The sequence below is a fragment of the Muntiacus reevesi genome, chromosome X (assembly GCF_963930625.1).
Source record: "Muntiacus reevesi chromosome X, mMunRee1.1, whole genome shotgun sequence".
NCBI lineage: Eukaryota > Metazoa > Chordata > Mammalia > Artiodactyla > Cervidae > Muntiacus > Muntiacus reevesi.
The window spans coordinates 104008448-104031219 of record NC_089271.1 but is presented as its reverse complement, the minus strand read 5'-3'; the positions used below and the strand labels follow the sequence as shown (position 1 = coordinate 104031219).

The following is a 22772-nucleotide window of genomic DNA, read 5'->3' as shown; positions in this document are numbered from 1 at the left end:
CTGTCCAAAGTTAACACACAGGCTTCTCTGAGACAGAGGGGGCCACCCAGCATGGCAAGCAGTACCAGCAGCAGCACAATGCCCTTTCCGCCATCTCCTCTACCTGCATTTCCTATTGGTGCTTGAGAAGTGTGTTATGAAAGCAAGTCAACCAGCTGAGCCTAATGCTGCTGAGCTTCCAGTGTCATCGCCTGTATCTCAAAACCAGAGACTCCTGAATCACATTAACACCCCAGAATTGTGTGGGTGGACCCAGGTTTTGTGGGGCTTTAGTGGGAGACCACATATGGCTCTGGATGTCATGAAACAAGACGGTGGACAGCTTTCAAGAATTACAAACTAGTGAATACACGTGCTTGGCAAGGGTTCTTCCTCTTTTTAGTTCTAGATTCCTCCCATTTCTACCACAGAAGACCATGGTTGGTACCAAAAGATACCATATCCTGAGGCAGTTTGACAGATGGTGGGGTGTGTAGTCACCCAGGTTGATCTGGGGCTGGCCCTCAGTCCTGCCTGTCCCAGGAAGGGCATCCCTGCAGGTCAAAGGCTGGAGGAAGGTAACACATCCAGTATCCTTGAACCTCTGTCAGTCCTCTGAAAGTGCTGGCTCTTATTGGGGATAGGATCACTTGTGTATAACGCTTTGTCCAAAACCTTTGGTGCCACAAAAGTTTAGGGATTTAGAAATCATTAATGGGGACAGAGATCATCATCACCTAGGCAGGGGCTGGCAAACACACTGACATGGCTGCAGTGAACCAGTGAGGTACTCCCATGAGACTGGTCATACCAAGTGATACACAGAGAAAAATCGGGATACTATAAATAACTTCTTGGTAGCATCCATTTTTGGTTTTACTACCAAAAGGGTTTAGGTCAAGCTGCTGAAAACACTTGACTGCTGAAGTGTTCTGGGTGAAACGGTGGGCAGCAGATCATGAACCTGAGGCAGCAGGCAGATGTTGAGTCCTACACAGTTCAGGGAAGAGGCTTCCAGCTTTATGGATTCCTGGTCCTGCTACAGCCCAGTTCACAAAGCTTGTCAGTTTGACTCAGCTCACACTGCCTTCTATCCCCAAGAGTCACTATATACATCTTTGCTCAAAATCCACCAATGGCCCTCAAGTCCCAACCCAGGCCACATCCTATAGGACCTTTGGGACTGGGGACCGATGGTGTCCATGTTCTCCTCCTTTCCGAGTTGGAGGCTCTTCACTGTCTCCCTGTCTCCCAGCTGCAGGCTTCAAGGCCTGCATTCCCACTCATTCTGGGGAAAGCTATCTTGGGGAAAGAGATGCCTCTTCAACCACTATTCGTAGTAGGTGCTTTCTGATTTACAGATTGCTTTCGTGTGAATCATCCCGTGACCTCCTCGCTCCCATGAGATACACCAACAAATAGGATTACTCCTAATGGGAACATTTCACACTGTGCTCATCCTTCAAATAAAGAAATGGAGACTCAGAGAGGGAGTGATTCGCTAAGACTCAACACTCCAGCAGTGGTGGTGCTGGGGACCAATCCAGGTTTGAGATGGCAGAGTGGAGTGTCTGCTTCCTCCTGCACCAACTCTGTGGAGGACCAGAAGCTATCCAACCTACCTGGGTAGCGCTGCACATACCAGCACGCAGTCTTGCCTCTGCAGGCAATGGATGAAACTTCACAGCACATCAAAGTCTCTAGAAATCCTTTGCCAAAGCTCCCTCTGGGGATTTGAACAGATGGTGTCAGGCTAGGGGCCCTCCACAAATGCCTGCTCCAGCCACATACCTGGGCTCAGTTCCCTCCATGGGTCTGACCCTTCTGGGGGCCCTTTCCCCATTTCCCAGCCAAGGAGACCCTCTTCACTACAACACCCAGCCAAGACAGCCCTCCCATCTGAAAAACCCTCCATGGTCCCTCAATGTGAGTCCATGGTTGGTTCCCCACTCTTCATGTTCCCCAACCTCTGCCTCATTTCAGGCTCTGCACTTTACAGGTCTGCCTGGAAGATATACTCCAGCCTCCCCACCCCCCATCCCTGAGTGATGTAAGGGTGAGTGGACACCTGACGTCCTGCATGGTGGAGAAGCCTCTTGCAGGATGGGTGTTCTTGGACTTGAATGTGCTTTGGCTTGAGAGGTCTGGAACCCAGACCTGCCCTCTCCCATCAGGCTGTGCTTACACCAGGGTTAGCAGATGGCCAGGTGGCCAGCGCACTAAAAGCAGTTCTCCTGCCAACCCAGCAGTTGTCTGCTGCAAAAAATGCCCAAAGCCCATCCCACCAGGCTAAGTGCAGGGCAGAGTGTGATGCCAACCGGGCAAAGGCACCTGGAGTCCTGTGTGAACATATAGCCACCGCTCAGGCACCAATTCCTGGTTTCAGTACTCCCGCTTGGTCAATATTGATCATGAGGCCTCAGAAACTGTGAGGGCCCGACCACTGGGGCCCACTGTGGACACCTCCAATGCCTGTCTGTGCTGTGCACCTCCTGACGGGCTGGCAGGAACTGTCAGGTCAACATTGCAGGTGAAGGGATGCCCTGCCCACCCCTGCCTGCTCCCTGTCCCCTTGGTGGTGAGTCCCCAGCCAGACTCTGGCACTACCTCCCTCCCCCCACCACTCGTGGGAACAGCCTCACAAAGGACCCATCCCGAGAAGGCTGGCCCTGGAGTGATCTGAGGAGAGGTGGTAAGATGGGGCCTTGGTACTGGGTTGACATCTCCTGCCCCACTGGTTATGAGGACCCATCCTGGGGGTAGTTGGTGTGCATTCAGCCCTGGGCCAAGGCCACAGCCCAGATGCTAGAACTTGTGCTGGGCTGGCAGGGGGAGAGGAATTCCCTGGCAAGTGAGAACATCCAGGCCTGTGGAATGTGGGGGGAATAGAGGGAAGTGACTTCCTTGCTTTGCTGTCCGCAGGGGATGAGCAGCTCAGGGTGAAGAACAGTGAGAACCAAGGGGTGGCCCAGGGTCTCCCCAGTAGCTGACAAAGCTTCAGGCAGTGGACAAACATCAGCCCAGGATTTGACAGGAATGGCTGAACCTCAAAGACACTGAGCGTTCTACCAAAGCAGGCCTGACCCACTGGCATCAGAGGTCCTTGGGAAAACCTGCATCCCTGACATAAGAGCCAGGGAGAATGGGAGGCAGGCCCCTGAAGACTGGGACTCCCCAGATGTCTCTAAACTTCTGAGCCTGTGGCAGCAGCCCACCCATCCCACCCCATAAAGAGTTGGTGACCCCCTAACCCCACTCCCAAGGGAGCAAATGGGACCAGAGTCCTTCCTCACAGGTACCCTCTGTCCCAGGAAGCAGGGGAGCTGGCTGTCCCTGATCTGCTGCAGGATCCACAGCACTACCAGCAGGAGAGCCAAGGAGCCACGGGAAGAGCTGGTCACCTACTGCCCAGCCACCAAGCAGAGCGAAGTCACCACACAACACAGGCCGAGCTTGCTGGGCCTGGTGATGGAAGAGACAGATAACAGCTCCTCTCTCCATCCCCGCTGCCCAGGGACTGCAGCAGAGGTTGTGGGGTTGCACTGAGCAGCCAGGAGCCAGGGGTCATGACCAGGGATGCTGCTGCCCAAGAGTCCAGATTCATAGCAGAGCAGGTGGTCAGTAAAATGCAGCCTCCTGGAGGCTCGATAGGTGGGCAAATGACCAAGGTACAGTCCAAAATGACACTGAGGCCAAGGGCGACTACGCCAGTAAACAGGTCAAGATCCCTCGCCAAGGTCTGGCCCCTGAGCCAGTTCTCAAGTCTGGAACTGAGGAATAGGGAAGGCGTGGGTCCCTGGGAGAAGAACACTGCTGCACCACAGCAAACAGACACGTGAATGACCCCAGCCCCTCCCAACGGGACCTCGGACTCTGCGTTGGTGACCACATGCAGGGCAGTGGGAACATCAGAAGAGTGGAGGTTGCCAGACAGGGTCAACTTGACACTGACGTGAGAGACCCAGTTAACTCTGACTCTGAAGCTGCTTCAGGAGGACCCCCTGGGCTGGGGTTTCTGAGCACAAGGGGTCAAGGGGCAAGGGACACAGGGTCAGTCCCGAAGAATCACCAGTCGGCCTTGAGCTGGGAGAGCCCAGAATGCAGTATCCCCCAGAACCAGTGCAGGGCTTAGTGAGACATCTGTCGAGGAGTCCTTCAGAACCTGGGGGAATATGTGATATAAGGGAAAGACAGCAAGACCAAACAGAAGCCGTGCGTGAACTTCAGTGAGTAAAAGAGAAACACACAGAAAAAGAGGGGGGATACTCACCCCACTCATGAACTGGAGAACCTTCTCACCTCTGATGATACCTCATGGGAATTCTCTGCCCCTGACTCCTCACACCCTCTTTGTGCTCGGCCAAGTCACCACAGTGGGCACACAAGTACTCAAAGGGTAGCCGGACGGGGCTCCCGCCCAGAGCATGAGAGTCCACTCACTGAAGTCCTCTCACCATGGGTATGGGATGGCAAAGCACACTCCAGACCACCCTCCCTGCTCCTCAATCTCAGAAACAAAACAGCTGGACCCATTCAGTGGGCCGCAGACTGGTGTCCGGAAGCCCCCTCCAGTGCTGAGGGACCTGGTGCTTGAGTAGTGACCAACCTGCCCAGACGGAAGACAGTGAAGAGCACGTAGACTCCAGAGTTTGGAAATGATGCGCATGCGCAAACTAGCATCACCCTAGCCTGGGTCAGACGTGATATAAAGGCTTGTGATGTAAATGCAAGTGGAGCAGCGCCAGAGGCTCACAGAAGCTACCAAGGCCCCCTGGGCAGGCAGCACCTGAGTCATGGCAGCAGAGTGGCCACCCATGTCCACAGGTCCCATGTGTGCCGGGTCCTCTCAAAGAACTGCAGTGGAACTGAGATGAAATCAGAAACGCATCCAGTACTCACACTGGCCCCTCTATCTGGGCTGCATGGAGAGGGGTGCAGCCACCAGGAGTTGTCCTAGGGAGAGAAGGGAAGGCTGGCTCCCGTACTGGAGCCAAACGACTGCCCCTGGGCTTGTCCAGCATGCAGGAGTCCAAGGCCCAGAACTAAAGCTAGGCAGGGACCGAGGGATTGACACAGACATGAAGGAGCCGTCTCTCACAGGCAGAGTGCTGGACACCAGGGCGGTGTCTCCTCAGGGACTGCTTGCCCCAGGTGCCAAGACTGGGGGTGGACAGTGGCCCCCAGAAGGAGGGCCTGAGGGACACTCACTGACCAGTGGGGCACTTACGGCTTTGAGAGACCAGGCAAATACTGAGTCCTTCGATAGCCTGCAAACAGAAGAGGGTAAATCTGAAACACAAACAACCAGGGCAGGATGAGCACCCAGACCCTGAAAGAAGTGCCCACAACTCGGCACCGAAATGACACACAGCTCAGTGGAGAGATGGGCAACACGCATTTCAGAGAGGAAACTACATCGGCCAAGGAGGACATGAGGGAACCCGAGAATCTGGGTCGAGCCCGCCCCAGGTCACTGCTGCCTGCAAACATACAGCAGTAGCAAAGTGGAACCCTCACCAAGCTTCAGAGACCCAGGTGGGGTAGGAGGCAGCACTCCTCGTCACTCGGTCCTCACACCTGGGCACGTGAGGAGAGCTGGGGCCAGCAGCAGGGAAGGGATGGGTGTGGAGAATCGCCACGGAGCAGGTCCTCACAGCTTCCCCCATCAGCAGCCACACGTCATAGGTGTCCAGTTCACTGGGCAAGGTCTCTGTTTGAAACCTCTGTTTGAAACCAGGGTTTGGGAAAAACAGCGGAAGCCCACCCACCATTCACTGGATGCTCCCTCATGATCTGAAACCAGTTCCAGGAGGTTCTGGGGTGTCTGGAGGCAGCTGGTAACCACTATTGGGGTGAGGAGCGGGGCACTATCATGAAAGAGTTGGGTGTGGTAATCATTTGGGTCCCTGCAGTGCTGAGGCCTCAAATACAAGATGCAGCCTCTGCCTCCTCAACTCATGGCCTGGCGGCTTCTGCAAGGAAAGAGCAGGCTGCACGCTGGAAGGGAAAGCACTGCTCCGCCACTCAACATTCCCACGGCAGCAGTTGTGTGGGTATCCAGTTAACGGGAACCAGTGAGACACCGACCTTGCCTTCCTGGGACTCAGCACCCTCGGGGGGCCAGATTCGTGCACAGCAGCCACAGCCTGGGAGGAAGAGGGAGACAAAGGTGGCAGCAGGAAGATGCAGGGGGCCCCAGAACTCCCAGATGAGAGCACCTGACACTCAGGCGGATGGAGAAAGGGACGTTACAGGCATGGAAGTGGGACAGTAGGTTGTCAGGACAAGAGAAGCCAGTGGTCCAGGGGCAGGAACTGCACAAGCTGAAGTGTGGGGTCCCAGATGTGTTCTGCACAGAGTGCAGGATCAGCACAGTCACCACTAGGAAGGAGACCTGGGACCACTGGAAGCCTCCCCCCCTGCCCAGGGCAACATGGACAGGTTGGGGCTTAAACAGGAGATAGCACTTGCAATCCAGGGTTGACGAGGACAGACATTCATGTGGTGCAACACAGAACCGATGGAGTGCAATACCAGCTGAAGGAGGAGAGACAAGAGGGGTCCAGTCCAGTTGGGAGCCTAGGCTGACAGCACTGGCCCCAGGCCATGAGGTCTGAGGTCAGCTAGTAGCAGTGGGGACAGGAAAAGGAGCATTTACTGTGATCAGGCACTTGGGAGGCAGGGACACAGCATGGAGGGTGGCAGTCAGGAGCAGAGTCAGGTGGCTGCCCTGGGTGGGCTGAGCCCCCGGATGAGAGCAAGAGTCCAGGAAACAGTTTTGAAGGCAAAGTTGCCTTTCTGTGGTGCATCTCAGGGCCCAGGGGCAGCAGGAAACATACTGAGGATTTTCCTTCTTATCTGTGCAAAGAAAAAAAAAAGGAAAGAAAGAAACCCACACAGATAAACTGTTGCTCGGCACTGGGCTAGCAGCCCCAGGGTGGCGACAAGGGGAACCAACCTGGGCTTTCAGCCCAGAGATGTGTAACTGCGCCCAGAGGCCCCACCTCTCCCCACTTCCCTGGTCCCTGGGGTCCATTGTGAAGCTCAGAGGCAGTCTCTGAGGACACTGGATCATGGTCACTTTGACTCTCGCCGATTCTTGCAGACTGGATGCCTAAAGCAAGGACTTAAAAGGGCACAGTCTGGCCTCTGCCATGGAGCTGGACAGGCCCAGTCTCCGTGGGTTCCCTGGGCCCACAGCTCCATCCCTGTCAGCTCAGCCCCACTCCCCGGTCTGTGGCTTCACCCCACCCCAGCCCCGCCCCCTTACCCAGAAACTCCTCACCGACGTCTCTCCCACACTTCAGCCCCTTATTCCTCGCCCTGCTCCTCCCACCTTCGCCCTCTCTTCCGCCCAGCCAGTCACTTCCTGGTCCTCTTCCAGGTCCTGCTCAAGGCCGCCAGTCTCGAGGCTCCTCCTGGCCTGGACTTCCAGGTGCCTCAATTCGTGGTGGCTCCTATTTCGTATCCTAGCAGACAGGCTGGCGAGAGAATGCGCGTTTGTTCCCACGTGCGTGTTTATTAACTACCTGCCTGCGTGCATGCGTGCATACGTGAGTACCGGAAGTCATACACACCGGAAATGAGGGGCTTCAGGGTTTGTGGATGAGGCACAGCTAAGGCCCGCCGCTGTCACCTGTCAGTGGTCTTGGGTCCTGGGGGCGGACCAATGTCCTGCCAAGTGGCCGCAGCCCGGCCATCTCAAAGCGCCCTCGACTCACTCTGCTTGCAGGAAGGAAGAAACTGCTTCGTGTACGGATGGTACCTCCGGGTGGGGGTTTCCAGGCTCTGAGACTAGGATCGCCTGCCAGGCCGCCAAGCTGCACTTTCTGGTCCCCTCCACAGCCACAGCCCCCGCCCGTCATCCTTCCATGTGTGCATCCCAGCGATGCCCTGGGACACATGCGAAAACACCCGCAGACCTGCTCTCCAGTCTCCTGCTCTGCCCCTGGGCTGTGACGTCATGGGAGCCCCACCCGCCCCCAGCGAGCCGCCCCGACCCAGGCCTGACCCTCCAGGGCTCAGCTGCTTGTCCACGGTTCCCCTCCTGGTGGGGCCTAACCACGAGTTCATGGAGGATGGCCGACTGACTGTGGTGGTTCCTGGATCCTTTGAGAGTGGCAGTGTGAGGGGAGGAGTCCTTTTTTCTTGTTCCTTGCAGGATCTCCTGGACTGTAAATCACCATCACTCCTGGGGAATGGGTTTCTGTGTCCTGGGCTGAGGCATCGTGGGGTCCCTGTCCCAGCCATGTAAGGACAGGCCAGCTGCTGTGATGAGCAGAACCCACCCTGAGGGAACCTGCATGTGTATTTCTCATCGGTTGGGCCCTCCTGGGTCTCCATGGTCTAAGGCCCCTGCCAAGCCCCTGTGGTGGCTTGGTGTCCAACACTGCTGTCTTGTCACAGGTGATTTTCTCCCTGTTGCTCTGGTCCTCATGCAGGTGAAGACGTCCAGACAAGCAGGCGGAAGAGGTTTTCTCTTCTGGCCACTAAGCAGGCACCCTGTGCTTTGAGAGGTAGGAGCGCTTGCAGCCCCTTCTTGCTCAGGCATCCCACCCACACAGTTGAGATTCAGTGGCACCCAGGAGGAAGGGGTTCGGTTGGCTGAGACACTGAATGGCAGAAACTGGGCGAGCCTGGGATCCAGTCAATTACCTCAGTAGAAGACAGCAATGGCCATATCGCAGGGGTCAACCAGGCTCCCTGGTAATTAACCCAGACCCAGTGAAGAAAGTGACCCTTTGTCATCCAGCAGATGGGCAATGGTTCAGCCGAATGATGATGCTTGGGGCCACCCTTGCCTGTGGTTGGGGGAGCCTTTGCAGAAGACCATTTGCTGGTGTGTGTCAGCACCTTGAGTGTGTGCCCTGTTCCCTGAGCCTCCTTCTGCATGATTCTTCAGTCAGTGAGTGTGTGGTCATGTCAAGTGGTTGTACTGGCAGGATGAGTTTTCCCTTTCCTTCTATCAGGAGGGAAGTGTCAGTAACTTGTGGGACCCCCGACACTGAGAGGTGTAAACAGACACATGAACGAGGTGACAGTAACCTAGCGGGTTATTTGAGGTTTGAATTCTGTGATCCCTGACATCCCAGGCCCAGGTGAGGACACGGAGGGCACCCATCCCAGTAGATCCTGCTCTCCTTCATTCTTTTTCTAGGCTCTGGACAGGGGCCAGGGCATCTGCTGACAGTGGAGGCCGTGGTACAGGATGGGCTGGGAGGAAGGTTGCTCCCAAAGGCATGGGGAAGACACGTGGCAGGGCTGTCTGAAGTCCAGGGTGGCCCTGGGTCGAGGCCAGATTGGTTAGCATGGATCTGTGCTCAGCAGCCCTGGGCTGAGATGGGGGATCTGCAGAGCATGGGCAGGGATGGGGCTGGGGAGCTGAGGGGGGTGGGGTTGGGGCCAGGGGTGGAGGAAGCCAAGTCCAGGACTGTGTGTGTCTCTGCTAAGAGAGGCCCAAAGCCAGGCCACTGGGCTGTGAAGCCAGGGAACCCACCCTCCCTCCTCAATGCTCCCAGGATTTCAAGTCCCTCTGTCTTGGAACTCACCTCGTGCCTCTCTCCTGCTGTCCAGCCCTCCTTCCTGACCTCCCCACAGACTGCATGTGATGGATGGGTCCTTTGGATCACCACCCCCTGTCAGCAGACCATGTAGAGATGGATGGAAGGAGCCAGCCCTCTGTGAACCTCCCCTCTGTGTCAGCAGGCTTGGAGGATGCTTGGACATGTGGGACTGAGGTCCGGTCCAGGGCTGTGAGTTTGGAGGCCACTGTGTCAGGCTCCTGGCCTTTGAGGTTCTGTATTTACACAGCCACATGAGGCTCTGGGAGATGAAGTTCAGCTGTCTGACCTTCCTACAGCCTTACACCGGTTTCATCTTAAACAGTGTCAAGACCCTGTAGAGGCGGTGGCGACCTGTGCTATGCGGACCTGGCATTGTACCCTGGCAGTCCACATCAGGCACCAGACTGGGAGGATGCAGCCTAGCGGGAGCTGCTGGAGCAGAGGCTAGGGATGAGCCCCGCCCAGATCCAGGCCTTGCTGCAGGGCGGGGACAAGTTTGGCCACGGAGTGATCGTGACAAGTGACGCCCTGCCCCACACTGCCTGCACGGCCCCTGGTGTTGCCCTGGATCTCAGCCAGGGCTGTGCTCCTTTGTTTTCTATTGAGCCAGTTGGTGAGGGACCAGGTGGGGCTGAGCTTTCTTCAGAGGGGCAATGAGGGTCCCTGGGCTGGGAAACAGCGGCCCAAGGTCCCTGACCACCACAGTGGGCCTCAGTCCCTGTTTGTGCTCTGAGAGGTAGAGGCGTGTCCAGGTCTGCACGTGGCACTTGTCTGTGTGTGTCTCCACATGTGTATGTGTGTGCCCAGCAGACACCATGAGAGGCAGCACAGCATCCAGCCTGGGTTCCCCACCCCCACTGCCTGCAGTAGGGCCTGAGCAAGACCCCTGACTCCCCAGGGGTGAGGCCCCACAGCAACAGCTCTCTGCTGATGAATCACTTGGGGACCTGATGTCCGCAGGCTCCCTGCTGGGGACCTCCTGGTCTGTCCCTGTGGCCTGCAGTGGGCAGACTAAGAGCTGCCCATGTCCTGGTGAGTTCATGGAGTACAGGCTTCTCCCTTTCATTTCATTCCTTCCTTTGCTTGGCCTCTCCCTGAATTCCCCTTGCCGAGGTGAGCCTGTCTGAAAGGCTCAGCCAGAGGATCAAGTTCACCTGGGTTCACTTCCAAGATATGGTCTTAGTCTCTAGTAGGCGTGACCTTGAATCAAGTTGTTCTCCTTCTGTGTCCTGTCTTGCACACAGGTCTCATGGACATTGCTGTGCCTAGAAAACTTAGGTCCCGATGAGGTGGAGGAGCAGGAGAATCAAGCTGTACTGCCTGACCTGCGACGGAAGTACCTGACTGCACTCGCCACCTCCCACTGGCTGCTGCAGCCCATCCCAGGGAGGGCTGGGAAGGGCATCTTCCAGGTGGACATCCTCAAGCACCTGATCCCCTTTGGGCAGGAGGCCTGTCCAGACTGGGCTTCCCAAGTGAAAGTTTACCGAGAGACCAGCTCATGGTGACACTGTCCAGTCGCCATCACGCCCTGGATGTGCCCGTCTGGTTTGGTCTGAATCGGCCCCGCCCTGGGGTGCATTGCCCATTTGGTGCGGGGCCAGGGGACAGGACTCCCCTTGTGTGGTGCTGCTCTGGGCTCAGCGAGACTCTCCAGGACTTTGACCTTTACAAAAAGATGGCATCATCACTCCTTTTGGCCCAGCTGGGTCTGGGTGGTTGAGAGAAATGTGTTGTTAGGAAACCGGTTAGTGGTTTTCTCTCTGTGTTCTGGTCCAAACTCCCTGAAGTTGGAGCAGTGTCCAGAGGGTGATGGGGGAGGCCAAGGGCAGGGCTGAGCTTGAGCAGCCGGCGAGGCCTCCAGCAGGCACAGGCCCAAAAACAGGCCGCAGTGTGTCCTTGCAGGTGACCCTTGTCCTGCTCTAAAGTGTCCCTTGGCTCACAAAGTGTGTGTTGGTCATGGTGTCTGGCTGCTCCTGGTCCAAACACAGGCTCCTAAATACAGCTGTGAGGGCACAGAGCAACAAGGGCTAGTGTTCACCTTGTGGAAACCTTGTACTTGTGTTTGGGTTTGGGGTCACGTGTTTGCAAGGCCCTTGGTGGGTAGGGTGACCCTGCTTTCTGGTGGGCCTTTTGGGGAGGCCCCTGGATTGGGAGCTGGAGATGCTCAGCAGCTGATCAGAAACTTGTGGCATCATCAGGGGACCCAGGAGGAGCCCCTTCTGCTTCAGAGTGCATGACTCATGGAAGGTGACACCCCCATGGTCAGGAGCTGGACTGGGTCTTCTGCTGTGCGGCACGCAAGGCCCAGGGACCAGTCCATCCTGGGCTGGCCTCAGTGCTCGGCTCGGGAGCCACACTCTTGGCCGAGGGTGTGAATGCTGCTGCTTTAGATGAAAAGGGACCTTAGGGACTGGACTGAGGCCTTCCTGGGGCGTGGGCTTCCAGCCTCACCTGGCTCACCCAGTGCCGTGTGTGTGAATAGCATGAACAGATAGAACACAGATTCACAGCTCTCATTTGATTATTTACTCCTGTGGAGTTCTGCTGTACTTTATTAGAGCCAGAAATAGATTTTTGATTACAAGAGAGTGCTTTTGAGTGTCCCTGGGGCCCTGGCAGCTCAGGGATTGGGGTTGTCCTTGAACTGCTCACAAAGGGCACACTTGTAATCTGAGGACTCCTTCTCCTCCTCTGCCTCAGAGGCCTTGTTTGGGGCCACAACTGAAACGGCCGCCATAATAATCAAAAAATAGGTGTTGTACATAATCATCAGTGAAACGTAACCTGGGTACTCTGGGGGGAATCTCAGGCAGTTCCCCTGTGCCATCCCTTCCAGCAGTAGCCAGAGGTACAGAAGTGACATCGCTGAATGAACCTTCTCCACTGGGGCTGCCCTGCTCACTGGGGAGATGGCTTGCCCTGGCCTCCATGGCTACACTGCCCATAAACCAAAGGTCACAAAATACAAATGAGCACCAGCCAGGGATTCCGTGAACAGTTGGCGTTCTCTTCTGGGCCTTCTTGTCAGCCTCTTGGGTAGACTCGTTGTGATGGAATCGAGGAGAACATCTGGTCGCCACCGCATGCCTCTTTCTCTTTGGGGTCATTGTTGCGCCAGTGATGGGTTGAGCAGTTGTTCTGGAGTCGCCTTTCCTCCAGATGTTCTGTAGGAGGAGAGGTTTGTCTCTGAAAGTTGGAGTTGTGATAGATCTGAAAGGGAATTAATCACTTTAGCCATCATTGGGAGGAATAGCCGTCCCTCACCGCCCTCCTCCCTACCACCGACCAGCCTTGCCTAACTAATGGAGACAAGTCTCTTCATTCCTGGCAGGTTATGAGCCCCTAGTGAGTGTGCTCCCTAGAGCTCCCCCAGGGCCAGCCTCACTTGTGTTACTGGCCCTCCCTGACATAAAGTGGCCTCTCAGGGTCTGGAGTCACCCCTGTGGATCCTGTCTAAGGGGCTTTGTCGAACATGACTGGCCCTGCTTTCTCCTCTTTCCTTAACCGCTCTCTCACAAGAAAAAATTCTCCCAAGAAATGAAACCTGTCCAGCACTCAGCTCGTCAAGTCTAGTCTCCCCGGAAGGGCTTTCTGAGCTACCATCATCCTCTTCTTTCCTAAAGAGCGACCCGAAGGGCGGATTTTACTGAACCCATACAGGTTTAGTTTGCGGATGCAAGTCTTGATGCTTTCTGTCTCAAAGATCCTGTCTGTGCCTCTGTGCTGGAGGACTTCTGTCTGGAAGAGATCTGCCTTGATGACCACCATGTCTCCCTCATCATTCCAGCGCACAGAGGTGAAGGCTGCATCCTCCATGATCATCCAGAGCTTCCTGGGGAAGGACAGCCCAAGGACGTCATTGTTTTCTTCATCGTTGGCTGTTTCTGGGTTCAGGCCCTATGGGGGTGGGCTGTCTTGGGAGCCCAGATATGGGCTCTTGGGTTGGTCTCACTGCTTCTCCAAAGCCTCCCCTGAATCCATGTTTGGATCCGGGGAGACATCAGGGTGGTGCCCTGCTGTGGGTTCCTCATCAGTTGATGGGGCCAGCGGGGCTGCCTGTGCCTTGTGGGAACTCTGACTAGCCATGGAGCCAGTCTAGCTCAGGAGCATTCTCTACCCAAGCAGTGAACACTCAGGGCAGAAGGGTCTCAGACCAGAGTTGGGGGGCACAATAAATACTGTCTGGCGGCTTGTGCTATGTGACCACTGGCACTGTACCCTGGCCATCCACACACACATGGGATCTGGGTGGATGTGGCCTGGAAGGAGCTGCTGGAGCAGAGGCTGGGGATTAGCCCTGCCCAGATCCAGGCCTTGCTGCAGGATGGAGACAAGTTCGGCCTTAGAGTGATCATGGGCAAGTGAGGCCCTGCCCCACACTGCCTGCATACCCCCTGGTGCTGCCCTGGATCTCAGCTTGCTTTCCCAAAGGATCGTTTGTGTTTGTTTCTTTTCTGTTGAACTAGTCGGTGGAGGAGGGGCTGAGATTTCTTCAGAGGGACAATGAGGGTCCCTTGGCTGGGAGACAATGGCATGAGGTGCCTGACCACCTCCCTGGCCTCAGTCCCCATTTATGCTCTGAGCAGGGGCGGATCCAGGTCTGCACATGGCACTTTGTGTGTGTGTGTGTTTGTGTGTGTGTGTGTGTCTCCACGTGTGTCTGTGTGCCTGGCAGAGACCATGGGAGTCAGTAAAGCACCCGGCCTGGGTTTAATATCCACACTGCCAGCAGCCAGGCCTGAGAAAGCCCCCTGACTCCCCAGGGGTAAGGCCCCAAAGCAGCACTTCTCTGCTGGTAAATCCCTTGGGGACCTGATGTCTGCTGGGCCCTGCCAGAGCCCTCCTGCTCTGTCCCTGTGGCCTGCAGTGGTCAGACTGAGAGCTGCCGGTGGCCTGGTGGGTTTGTGGAGCACCAGCCATCTCCTTTTCATTTTGCTCCTCACTGACGGCTTCACACCGAATTCCCTTCACCAAGGTGAGCCCATCTGAAAATGCTCATCCAGAAGACCCAGTTCACCTCGGGCTTCCTCCGTGATATGGTCTTAGTCTCCAGCAGGCATGACTCTGAATCACCTTGTTCTCCTTCTGTGTCCTGTCTTTGCACATAGGTCTCGTGGAAATTGGGGACACTTTGCTGTGCCCAGAAAACCTAGATCCCGATGCGGTAGAGGAGCTGGAGGAGCTGGATGATCAAGCCCTGCTACCTGACCTTCTCCAAAAGTACCTGACTGTGCTTGCTAAGCCCCACCGGCTGCTGCAGCCCGTCCCTGGGAGGGGCGGGAAGGACATCTTCCAGGTGGACATCGCCGAGCACTTGATCCCCTTTGGTCAGGAGACCTGTCCAGGTTGGGCTCTTGAGAGGAAGGTGACACTGCACATGGTGACACTGTCCAGTCACCGCTGCGCCCTGGACGTGCCCGTCTAGTTCCGTCTGAATTGGCCCCACCCTTGGGTGTGCTGCCAAATTGGTGCAGGTTGGGGGTCTGGGACACTCCTCGTGCGGTGCTGCTCGGAACTCAGCGTGAGTCTCCAGGACTTTGACCTTCACAATAAGAGGGCATCACCACTCATTTTGGCCCTGCTGTGTCTGGCTGGTTGAGAGAAATGTGTTTTTAGGAAACCGCTTAGTGTTTTTCCCTCTCTGTTCAGGTCCAAACTCCCTGATGTTGGAACAGTGACCAGAGGGTGATGGGGAAGGCTGGGAGCTTGGCTGAGTGTCGGCAGGCAGAGATGCCCGCAGGCCCAGAAACAGGCTGCAGTTTGTCCTTGCAGGTGACCCTTGCCCTTTTCTAATGTGTCCCTTGGCTCACAATCATGTGTGTTGGATGCGGTGCCTGGCTGCCTCACGTCCAAAGACAGGTTCCTAAAATATGCCTGTGAGGGCAGAGCAACAAGGGCTGGTGTTCACCTTGTGGAAAGCTTGTACTTGTCTTTGGGTTTGGGGTCATGTGTTTGCAAGGCCCTTGGTGGGTGAGGTGACCCTGCTTTCTTGTCAGCCTCTTTGGGGGAGGCCCCTGGATCAGCAGCTGGAGATGCTCAGCTGCTGAGCAGGAAATTGTGGCATTTTTGGGGACCCAGGAGGAGTCCCTTCTGCTTCAGGGTGCATGACTCATGGAAGGTGACACCCCCAAGGTCAGGAGCCCAGCTGGGCCATCTGCTGAGCAGCAGGCAAGGCCCAGTGACCAGCCCATCCTGGGCTGGCCTCAGCACTAGGCTAGTGAGCCAAACCCTTGGCCGAGCATGTGAAATGCTGCTGCTTCTGTTGAAGAGAGACCACATGGACCAGACTGAAACCTGCCTGGGGCGTGGGCTTCCAGCCTCATCTGGCTCACCCTGTGCCATTTGAATAGCGTGAACAGACAGAAAGAACACAGGCTGGTCATTCTCATTCGATTCTTTATTTACTCATTTGTAGTTTTGCACCTCTTTATTAGAGCCAAAAACCGATTTCTGATTACAAGAGAGTACTTTGGAGTGTCCCCAGGAACCTGAGAGGTCAGGGATGGGGCTTGTCCTTGACCTGCTCACAGAGGACCTCTGAGAGCTCTCCCTGCTCCTACTCTGCCTCAGAGGCCTCGTTTGGGGCTCTGCCGGAAAGGGCTGCCGTCAGCATGGAGTAACAAGTGTTGTACAGAGCCATCACTGAATCATAATCTGGGTACTCTGGGGGGCTTTCGGGCATTTGCCCAGTACTCTCCCTCCCAGAAGTAGCTGGGGGTACAGACATGGCACTGGTGGACGTGCCCTTTCCACTGGGGCCACCCTGATTGCTGCGGAGATGCTTTACCCCAGCCTGCCCGGCTACACTGCACATAGAGCACATGCGAAAGAGCCCAGATGATCGTCGCCTGGGGGTTCTGCAAGCAGGTGGGGTTCCCTTCTGGACTGTCTTGCCCACCTCTTGGGTGCGCTGGTTGTGATGGAGTTGAGGAGAGTGTCTGGTCGCCATCACTCGCTTCTTTCTCTTTGGGATGTTCTGCAGGAGGAGAGGTTTGTCCCTCTGAAAATTGGAGTTGCGATAGATCTGAAAGAAAATGAATCACTTTAGACAGCAAGGGGGAGAAGAAGCCTTCCTCGCCGCCCTCTTCCTCATGACCATCCTGGCTATGCCTGTGTATAGAGACAAAGTCTCTTCATTCTGGCAGGTTATGAGGCCTTAGCATCTTGCTCCCTAGAGCTGCCCCGGGGCCATCCTCACTTGAGGTGTTCCTGGCGGTCCCTGACATTCAGTGGCCCCTCAGGGTCTGGAGTCACCCCTGTGGATCCTGTCTAAGGGGGGTGGTGGAACAAGACAGACCTTGTGTCCTCCTCTTTCCTTAACCACCCTCTCACGAGAACAACGTTCCCCTGGGAAATGAAACCCGTCCAGCACTCAGCTTTTCTAGTCTAGCCTGCCCAGAAGGAATCTCTACATTACCATCATCTTCTTCCCTGCAGTCTGACATGAAGGGCGGATTTTACTGAAACCGTACAGGTTCAGTTCACGGATGAAGCCCTTGATGCTTTCTGTCTCGAAGATCTGGTCTGCACCTCTGCGCTGGAGGACCTCTGTCTGGAAGAGATCTACCTCGATGACCACCATGTCTCCCTCATCATTCCAGTGCACAGAGGTGAAGGCCGCATCCTCCACGATCCTCCAGAGCTTCCTGGGGAAGGACAGCCCGAGGACAGCATTGTTCTCTTCCTTGTTGGCCATTTCTGGCTTTGGGCCCTGTGGGGGCAGATTGTCATGGAGGCCTGGATCGAGGCTCTCAGGTTGGTCACCCTGTTTCTCCAAAGCCTCCCCTGAATCAACATTTGGATCTGAGGAGGAATCACAGGAGTCCCCTGTTGTGGGCTCCCCATGAGTTAATGGGGCCAGCAGGGCTATGTGTGACTCGTGGGAACTCTGACTAGCCATGGAGCCCGTCTAGCTCAGGAGCATTCTCTACCCCAGCAGTGAATGCGCAGGACAGAAGGGGCTCAGGCCAGGGTTCGGGTGCCCCATAAATACTCTCTGGACATTCTAGAATCTGGGTCGTGGGCCAGGCAGCCAATTAAGTGGCCAGCTTCCTTAACTGTTTCATGATGTCACAGAGGTGATGTGGAGAGGCAGCCCTGGCCCCGTGTGTGTGGAGGGGGGTCTGGGGACAGAGATGGGATCCCCAGCTGCTCTCTTGTCTGAAAGTACAGAAAAGTTTGTTTCAGGTTGCTTGCAAAGGCTCCAATCTGCTGCCAGGCATCTTGTTTCAGGGGGCCAGGCCCTGGATGGGTTGATAAATGTGCCCCTGGCCCCACCCCCTCCCTACCAATGGGCAGGCCTGTGGCTGGCTTTTGCTTAAGGGCCAGGCCTTGGCAAGTCCTGGCTTGGCTACCACCGAGAGAGATCCCAGGGGTCAGATGGGTCCCTGGCAACTGTCCTTCCCAGAAGATGGGATCCATAGCAGGCTGGTTAGCTTAGCCTGTGTTGGGGTCCCACCTTCCCACCCCATCAGCCATGGCCTTGCCCCTCTTCTGGCTTTGTTGTCTTCTGGCTGGTGCTGCCGGTTGCTAGGTCCTGCTCAGATGGCCCCAAAGCCAGAGTCCTGTTGTCCTGCCACCACTGCCACCCAGGCTGAGCTCTCCCCAGAGTAGGGCTGCGCTCGAGCACAGTGGAGGGACCTCGTGTTCCACTTGGCTGTTCCCCAAGCACCTGAGACACAGACTCCCCAGGATGCCCTGAGGAGGGCCCAGCCAGGTGCTCTGCTGAGCTTGCAGCCTCCCGAGCTCTGCCCACCCCCAGATGCCATCCCACTGCAGATCACAGGCTGCTGTCTTCAGTTTCCATTTCTTCCCATAAAGACTGCTCTCGTGACCCTAGAGTCCTCACTTTGGCAACACCTGTGTGTGTGCTTTTCTTATCCCCCACCCAGAGCCTCGAATTCAGTCTCCCTGGAGGCTGCCTCAAAATTACTGTTTCCTTCATCAGTGGGTTGCCTGGGCTTCTGCTACCCCTGATCCTGGCCTCCCGTGTCCAACTTGGGTGTCCGTGGATACCTGCCCTTTGAAGGACTTGAGTGGGGGCTCAAGGTACAGCCTGTCCTATTGAAAACAAGCATTTCACTGGTCCTCTCCAAGGCCAGCTCTGATCTCCTTCGCCCCTGCCCCTGTCTGCACCACCACTGGGAACCTGTTCTCCTTACCCAGATGGCAGGTACATCGAATGATTTTGTTGGCACTGGTTAGGTGCATTTTTAGGGGCGTCCTTTAGAGACAATCACTCCCAGAGACATGTCTGACTTGTTGAGCTAGAGGAAGCCCCCGTCTACCTGTATTTGAAAATGGATGAGAGCCCGGGTGTGGGAGTGGACAAAACTCCAGTGAGAGACACCTGTTTTCACCGCACATGGGCGGTAGGGCAGTGGGTTTGGAGATGTGTGTTCTCTGACCTTGATGGGCCACTGTTCTTCAAAATCACAGTGTAGGGAACAGACCAGCACCTTGGAGAGGCCCGTGTGTGAGGACCCTATGGTACTATCCACTTAGTGACAGTGTTCTCCCAGTTCTGCCACTCAGCAGGGTCATTTGCCCAGTGTGAGGGCCACTGCCTGGCGTCTGAAAGGGGAGAGCTAAAAGGGTGTGTAAGAGGCTCGCCCAGGGGCCTTTCAGCCTGAGGACTGGAGACCAGAATGGAGTTCGCAGGCCTTGACCTGTGCTTGCTCCCTTGCCTTTGTGCTGCTAAACAGGTTGACAAAGCATTCCTTCAGGTCAGTTCATCTGACTGGGACACTACCCTAGAGGCTGTGATCATCAGTGGGGGACCCTGGTGGCCCCTCTGAAGGGGACCGAAGACTGTGGTATCTGTTGCAGCCTGGCTAGATGGCCTTTCTTGCCCCTGCTCACTCCCTGGGTCCAGAGGAAGCTGTCTTTTCTGGTACCCCTACTCCAGGCACCATCTGGGCCCTGGCAGTGGGTTTGTGTGGCACCAAGTAGTTTTGTCAGCTGTGGCTCAGGACACATGCATTGTGCACACTCAAGCCCTCATGACATCAAAGGCCTGCCCTTCTCAGCCTCGCTCTACTGCCCCTGCCCTTGGTGTCCCGACTCTAATGTCCCCAACCCAGAGGCCCTCCAGCTGCTCCCCACCCTCAGCGCAGCTGGTGTGAGGAGCCCCACATGTTGGGCTGCAGGGTACGCCTGAGGGACGCGGTGCAGCTGGCAGGGCCTGGCCTTTGTTGGCACTGTGATGGTGGGGCATGAATCTCTCACTCTGTTGCCTGCAGACACTCCTCCACTCTCCACTGTGGGAAGTGGTTGATTGCTTTGTGGTCTAGGCCATGTCAGAGAATATGCACTTCAATAGGATGTGGAATAGCTAATCAGTGAAACATGATGATTCATAAATAAAACTAGTTAACTTTTCCAGGTGGACCATAGTGTTATTAGCTCAGTTGTGTTCAATTCTTTGAGACTCCATGGACTGTGTAGACCACCAGTGTCCTCTGTCCTTGCAATTCTCCAGGCTAGAATACTGGAGTGGGTCGCCATGCCCTTCTCCAGGCGATCTTCCTCACCCAGGTCTCGAACCCAGGTCTCCCGCATTGCAAGCAGGTTATTATCCTTTTAGCTACCCCAGCAACCCCTTTTCCAGTTAGAGGGCCTGTTACATTTGGTTGTTGAGGAGTGTTCAAGCAGAAAAAAGCTGCTCCAGGAAAAGCAAGAACCACTCTTTGCCTCTGTCCCAGTCTGTTTTCCATCCAAACCATTAAATTCCTTCATTGCAGCCCCAACAAAGATCAAGTTGTTGATTAAAGACCAATTACAAAAAGAGATCATTTAAAGCTCAGTAACACCTTAGGTTCTGGATCCTCGGTACCAGGAAAGAGGGCAGTTCCATGGATCTTTTTTGGGCGTCACTTCAAGGGAGTGTGATCAAAGTTCTGCAGGATTCCTGGCAGATATGGAGTGGAAAACACATCCTTTGCCCCTGTGGTCAACAGCAATGTGACAAGAGCCAGGGCCCCTTCCTTTCTGCCCCAGAAATAGATGTCTCTGGGCTTTAACCAAGATGCAAAAGGACACCTCACAGCAATGATCCATTTCAGATGTTCCCATCACCCCCAAGATACAATGCAGTCCTGAGGGGTGCCACCACCCAACCTCATCACAATCACATCCCACAGAAGGAACCCAGCTTCCCAAAGCCCCAGACCACCCTGGCTCAAGCACAAACCCCAGGGCGTTCCTCCTGTAGCCCCACAGCCCTGCTCTGTGTTGCCTTGCTCTGTGGGACTAGGGGATGTCTCTCCAACTTCCCCGTGTGACTCTGGCTCCTAGACCATTGCTGTAGGAGTGGGGGGTGTCCTGCTTCTCCTAGTGTTGCCACTGCTAACAAGGCCTTTCAGGGAGCAGGGGCTCAGTAAAATCTTTGGAATAAATGAGCCAGTGGGCACGGGGCTCAGATTAATTGTCTGCTACGCCCTTAAATAACCCAGACAAATCCAAATAAACAGAGAAAACTTAGTTTTTGAAACTGATACCCAAAAAGGACAGTTAACATGAATTCACTACGATCACCTTTATTATTATCTAAATCTCTCCCCATCAATATTGCTGCTAAGTAACTTAAAACTAAGATACAACCATTAGGTAGAAAGATGTTAGGGAAAAAATGGATAGTCAAACAGTTTCAAATACCCACCATTGACTTCTTACTAATTATAAAAGAGAAACTTTGCATTTACAGTGAAATATCTGCTGGTCACTACCTTAACAAAGTAATCAAATTTGCTTGACCAGTAGTGGAACCTGACCCTCTGTCACTACAGATGCGATGGAGCTAGAGGTACACAATATCTCCCTTGCATAATTTTTCTGATCAAAATATTTAATATAAATCTAATCATGTGCAAACAAATAGAGAATATCAAACATTCAGCAAGGCAACTGACCTGGACTCTGCAATGTCAGGAAAAGTGTACGAACCAAAGAAAGAAAATGTAGAGGGGATGTTCTCCCATTATTAAAAGAGACAAAAGAAATGTAACAGTAAAATGCAACACATTTACTTTGATTGGGGACTAGATTGAAAAAAATTGGGCCACAGATTGGATATCATGTAGAATCTGTGTTCATTTTCTTTGATAGAATTATTATTCTGGGGTTTTGTGAAGATGCCTGATGAAGTACTTAAAGGAGAAGGGCATATTGTCTTCAACTTACTTTCAGATAGTTCATCAAAAAATAAATAGTAGAAATTTATAGAAAGGGATAAAACAAATGTGGGCAAAAAATTAATGATCTGTGGACCTATGTGAAGGATAGATAAGAGTTCATTGCTATCTTCTCTACATTTTTATGTGAATTTGAAATTTTTCAACCTAAAACTTTGGAAGCAAAAATATAAGTTAGATCATGCTCTTCCACTGCTAAAACCTATGCAATGACCCAAGGCTTCCTACTGCACTCAGAGAAATAGCCAAAGCCTTGTCACAGCCGCCAGTTCCTACATGATCTGGCCCCTAGCTTTCTGCCTTCACATACTGTTGTTTGCTCTCTAATGTACTTCCACGCAGAAACACTGACCTCTGACGTTCCTTAAACAAATATGGATTGCTCCCACCTAAGGACCTCTGAATTGACCATTTTCACTGTCTAAAATGCTTTCCCTCAGATACTTGGACATCACTACACTTCTGTTTCTCTCCATGTTCAGGCTTTAATGAAATGACACTCAAAACCCATGAGGTTTTCCTCTCGAGTACACAAATAGCCCATATTTCCCAGCTTTTCTTATAGTTAAGTGTGGCCATGTAACTGAGCTCTAGTCAAAATAATGTGGGTGGGAAGGATACACATCATTTTTCAGCCTGACCCATTCAAGCCTCCTCACCTGCAACCCTCTCTCTTAACCCAACTACTAGCTGAAGAGATGACTCTGAGGACATAGAGGGGGTAGAGCTTCAAGAAGGAGGGATTCTGGTACCCTGAAGGACTGCATGAAAGTCACATTCACATTGGACTTTGTATCAACAAGAAGTAAACTTTTATTGTGGAAGTCAAAAATAAATAGGTGCAATCCTTTGATGGCTCAGTGGTAAAGAATTCACCTGCCAATGCAGGAGATGCAGGTTTGATCCTTGGATCAGGAAGATCCCTTGGAGAAGGATATGGAAACCCATTGCAGTCTTCTTGCCTGGGAAATCCCATGGACAGAGGAGCCTGGTGGGCTACAGTCTATAGGGTCACAAAAGGGTCAGATATGACATA

The 22772-nt window shown here is 54.3% G+C and overlaps 1 protein-coding gene and 2 pseudogenes across 1 annotated transcript; 1 reads left to right on the top strand and 2 right to left on the bottom strand.

Moving 5' to 3' along the window:
• Positions 1 to 9808: 9808 nt before the first annotated feature.
• Positions 9809 to 11050, top strand: LOC136154653 (protein EOLA1-like; annotated as a pseudogene).
• Positions 11051 to 12165: 1115 nt separating this feature from the next.
• On the bottom strand, positions 12166 to 13631 carry LOC136154073 (heat shock transcription factor, X-linked member 3-like; annotated as a pseudogene).
• A 2470-nt stretch (positions 13632 to 16101) lies between these two features.
• On the bottom strand, positions 16102 to 17445 carry LOC136153558 (heat shock transcription factor, X-linked member 3-like). The gene is made up of 2 exons (XM_065915499.1): positions 16963 to 17445; positions 16102 to 16569 (listed from the first exon to the last, which is right to left on the bottom strand). Exons 1-2 carry the CDS (start codon positions 17443 to 17445, stop codon positions 16102 to 16104), a joined length of 951 nt encoding a protein of 316 aa, XP_065771571.1.
• Positions 17446 to 22772: the final 5327 nt, after the last annotated feature.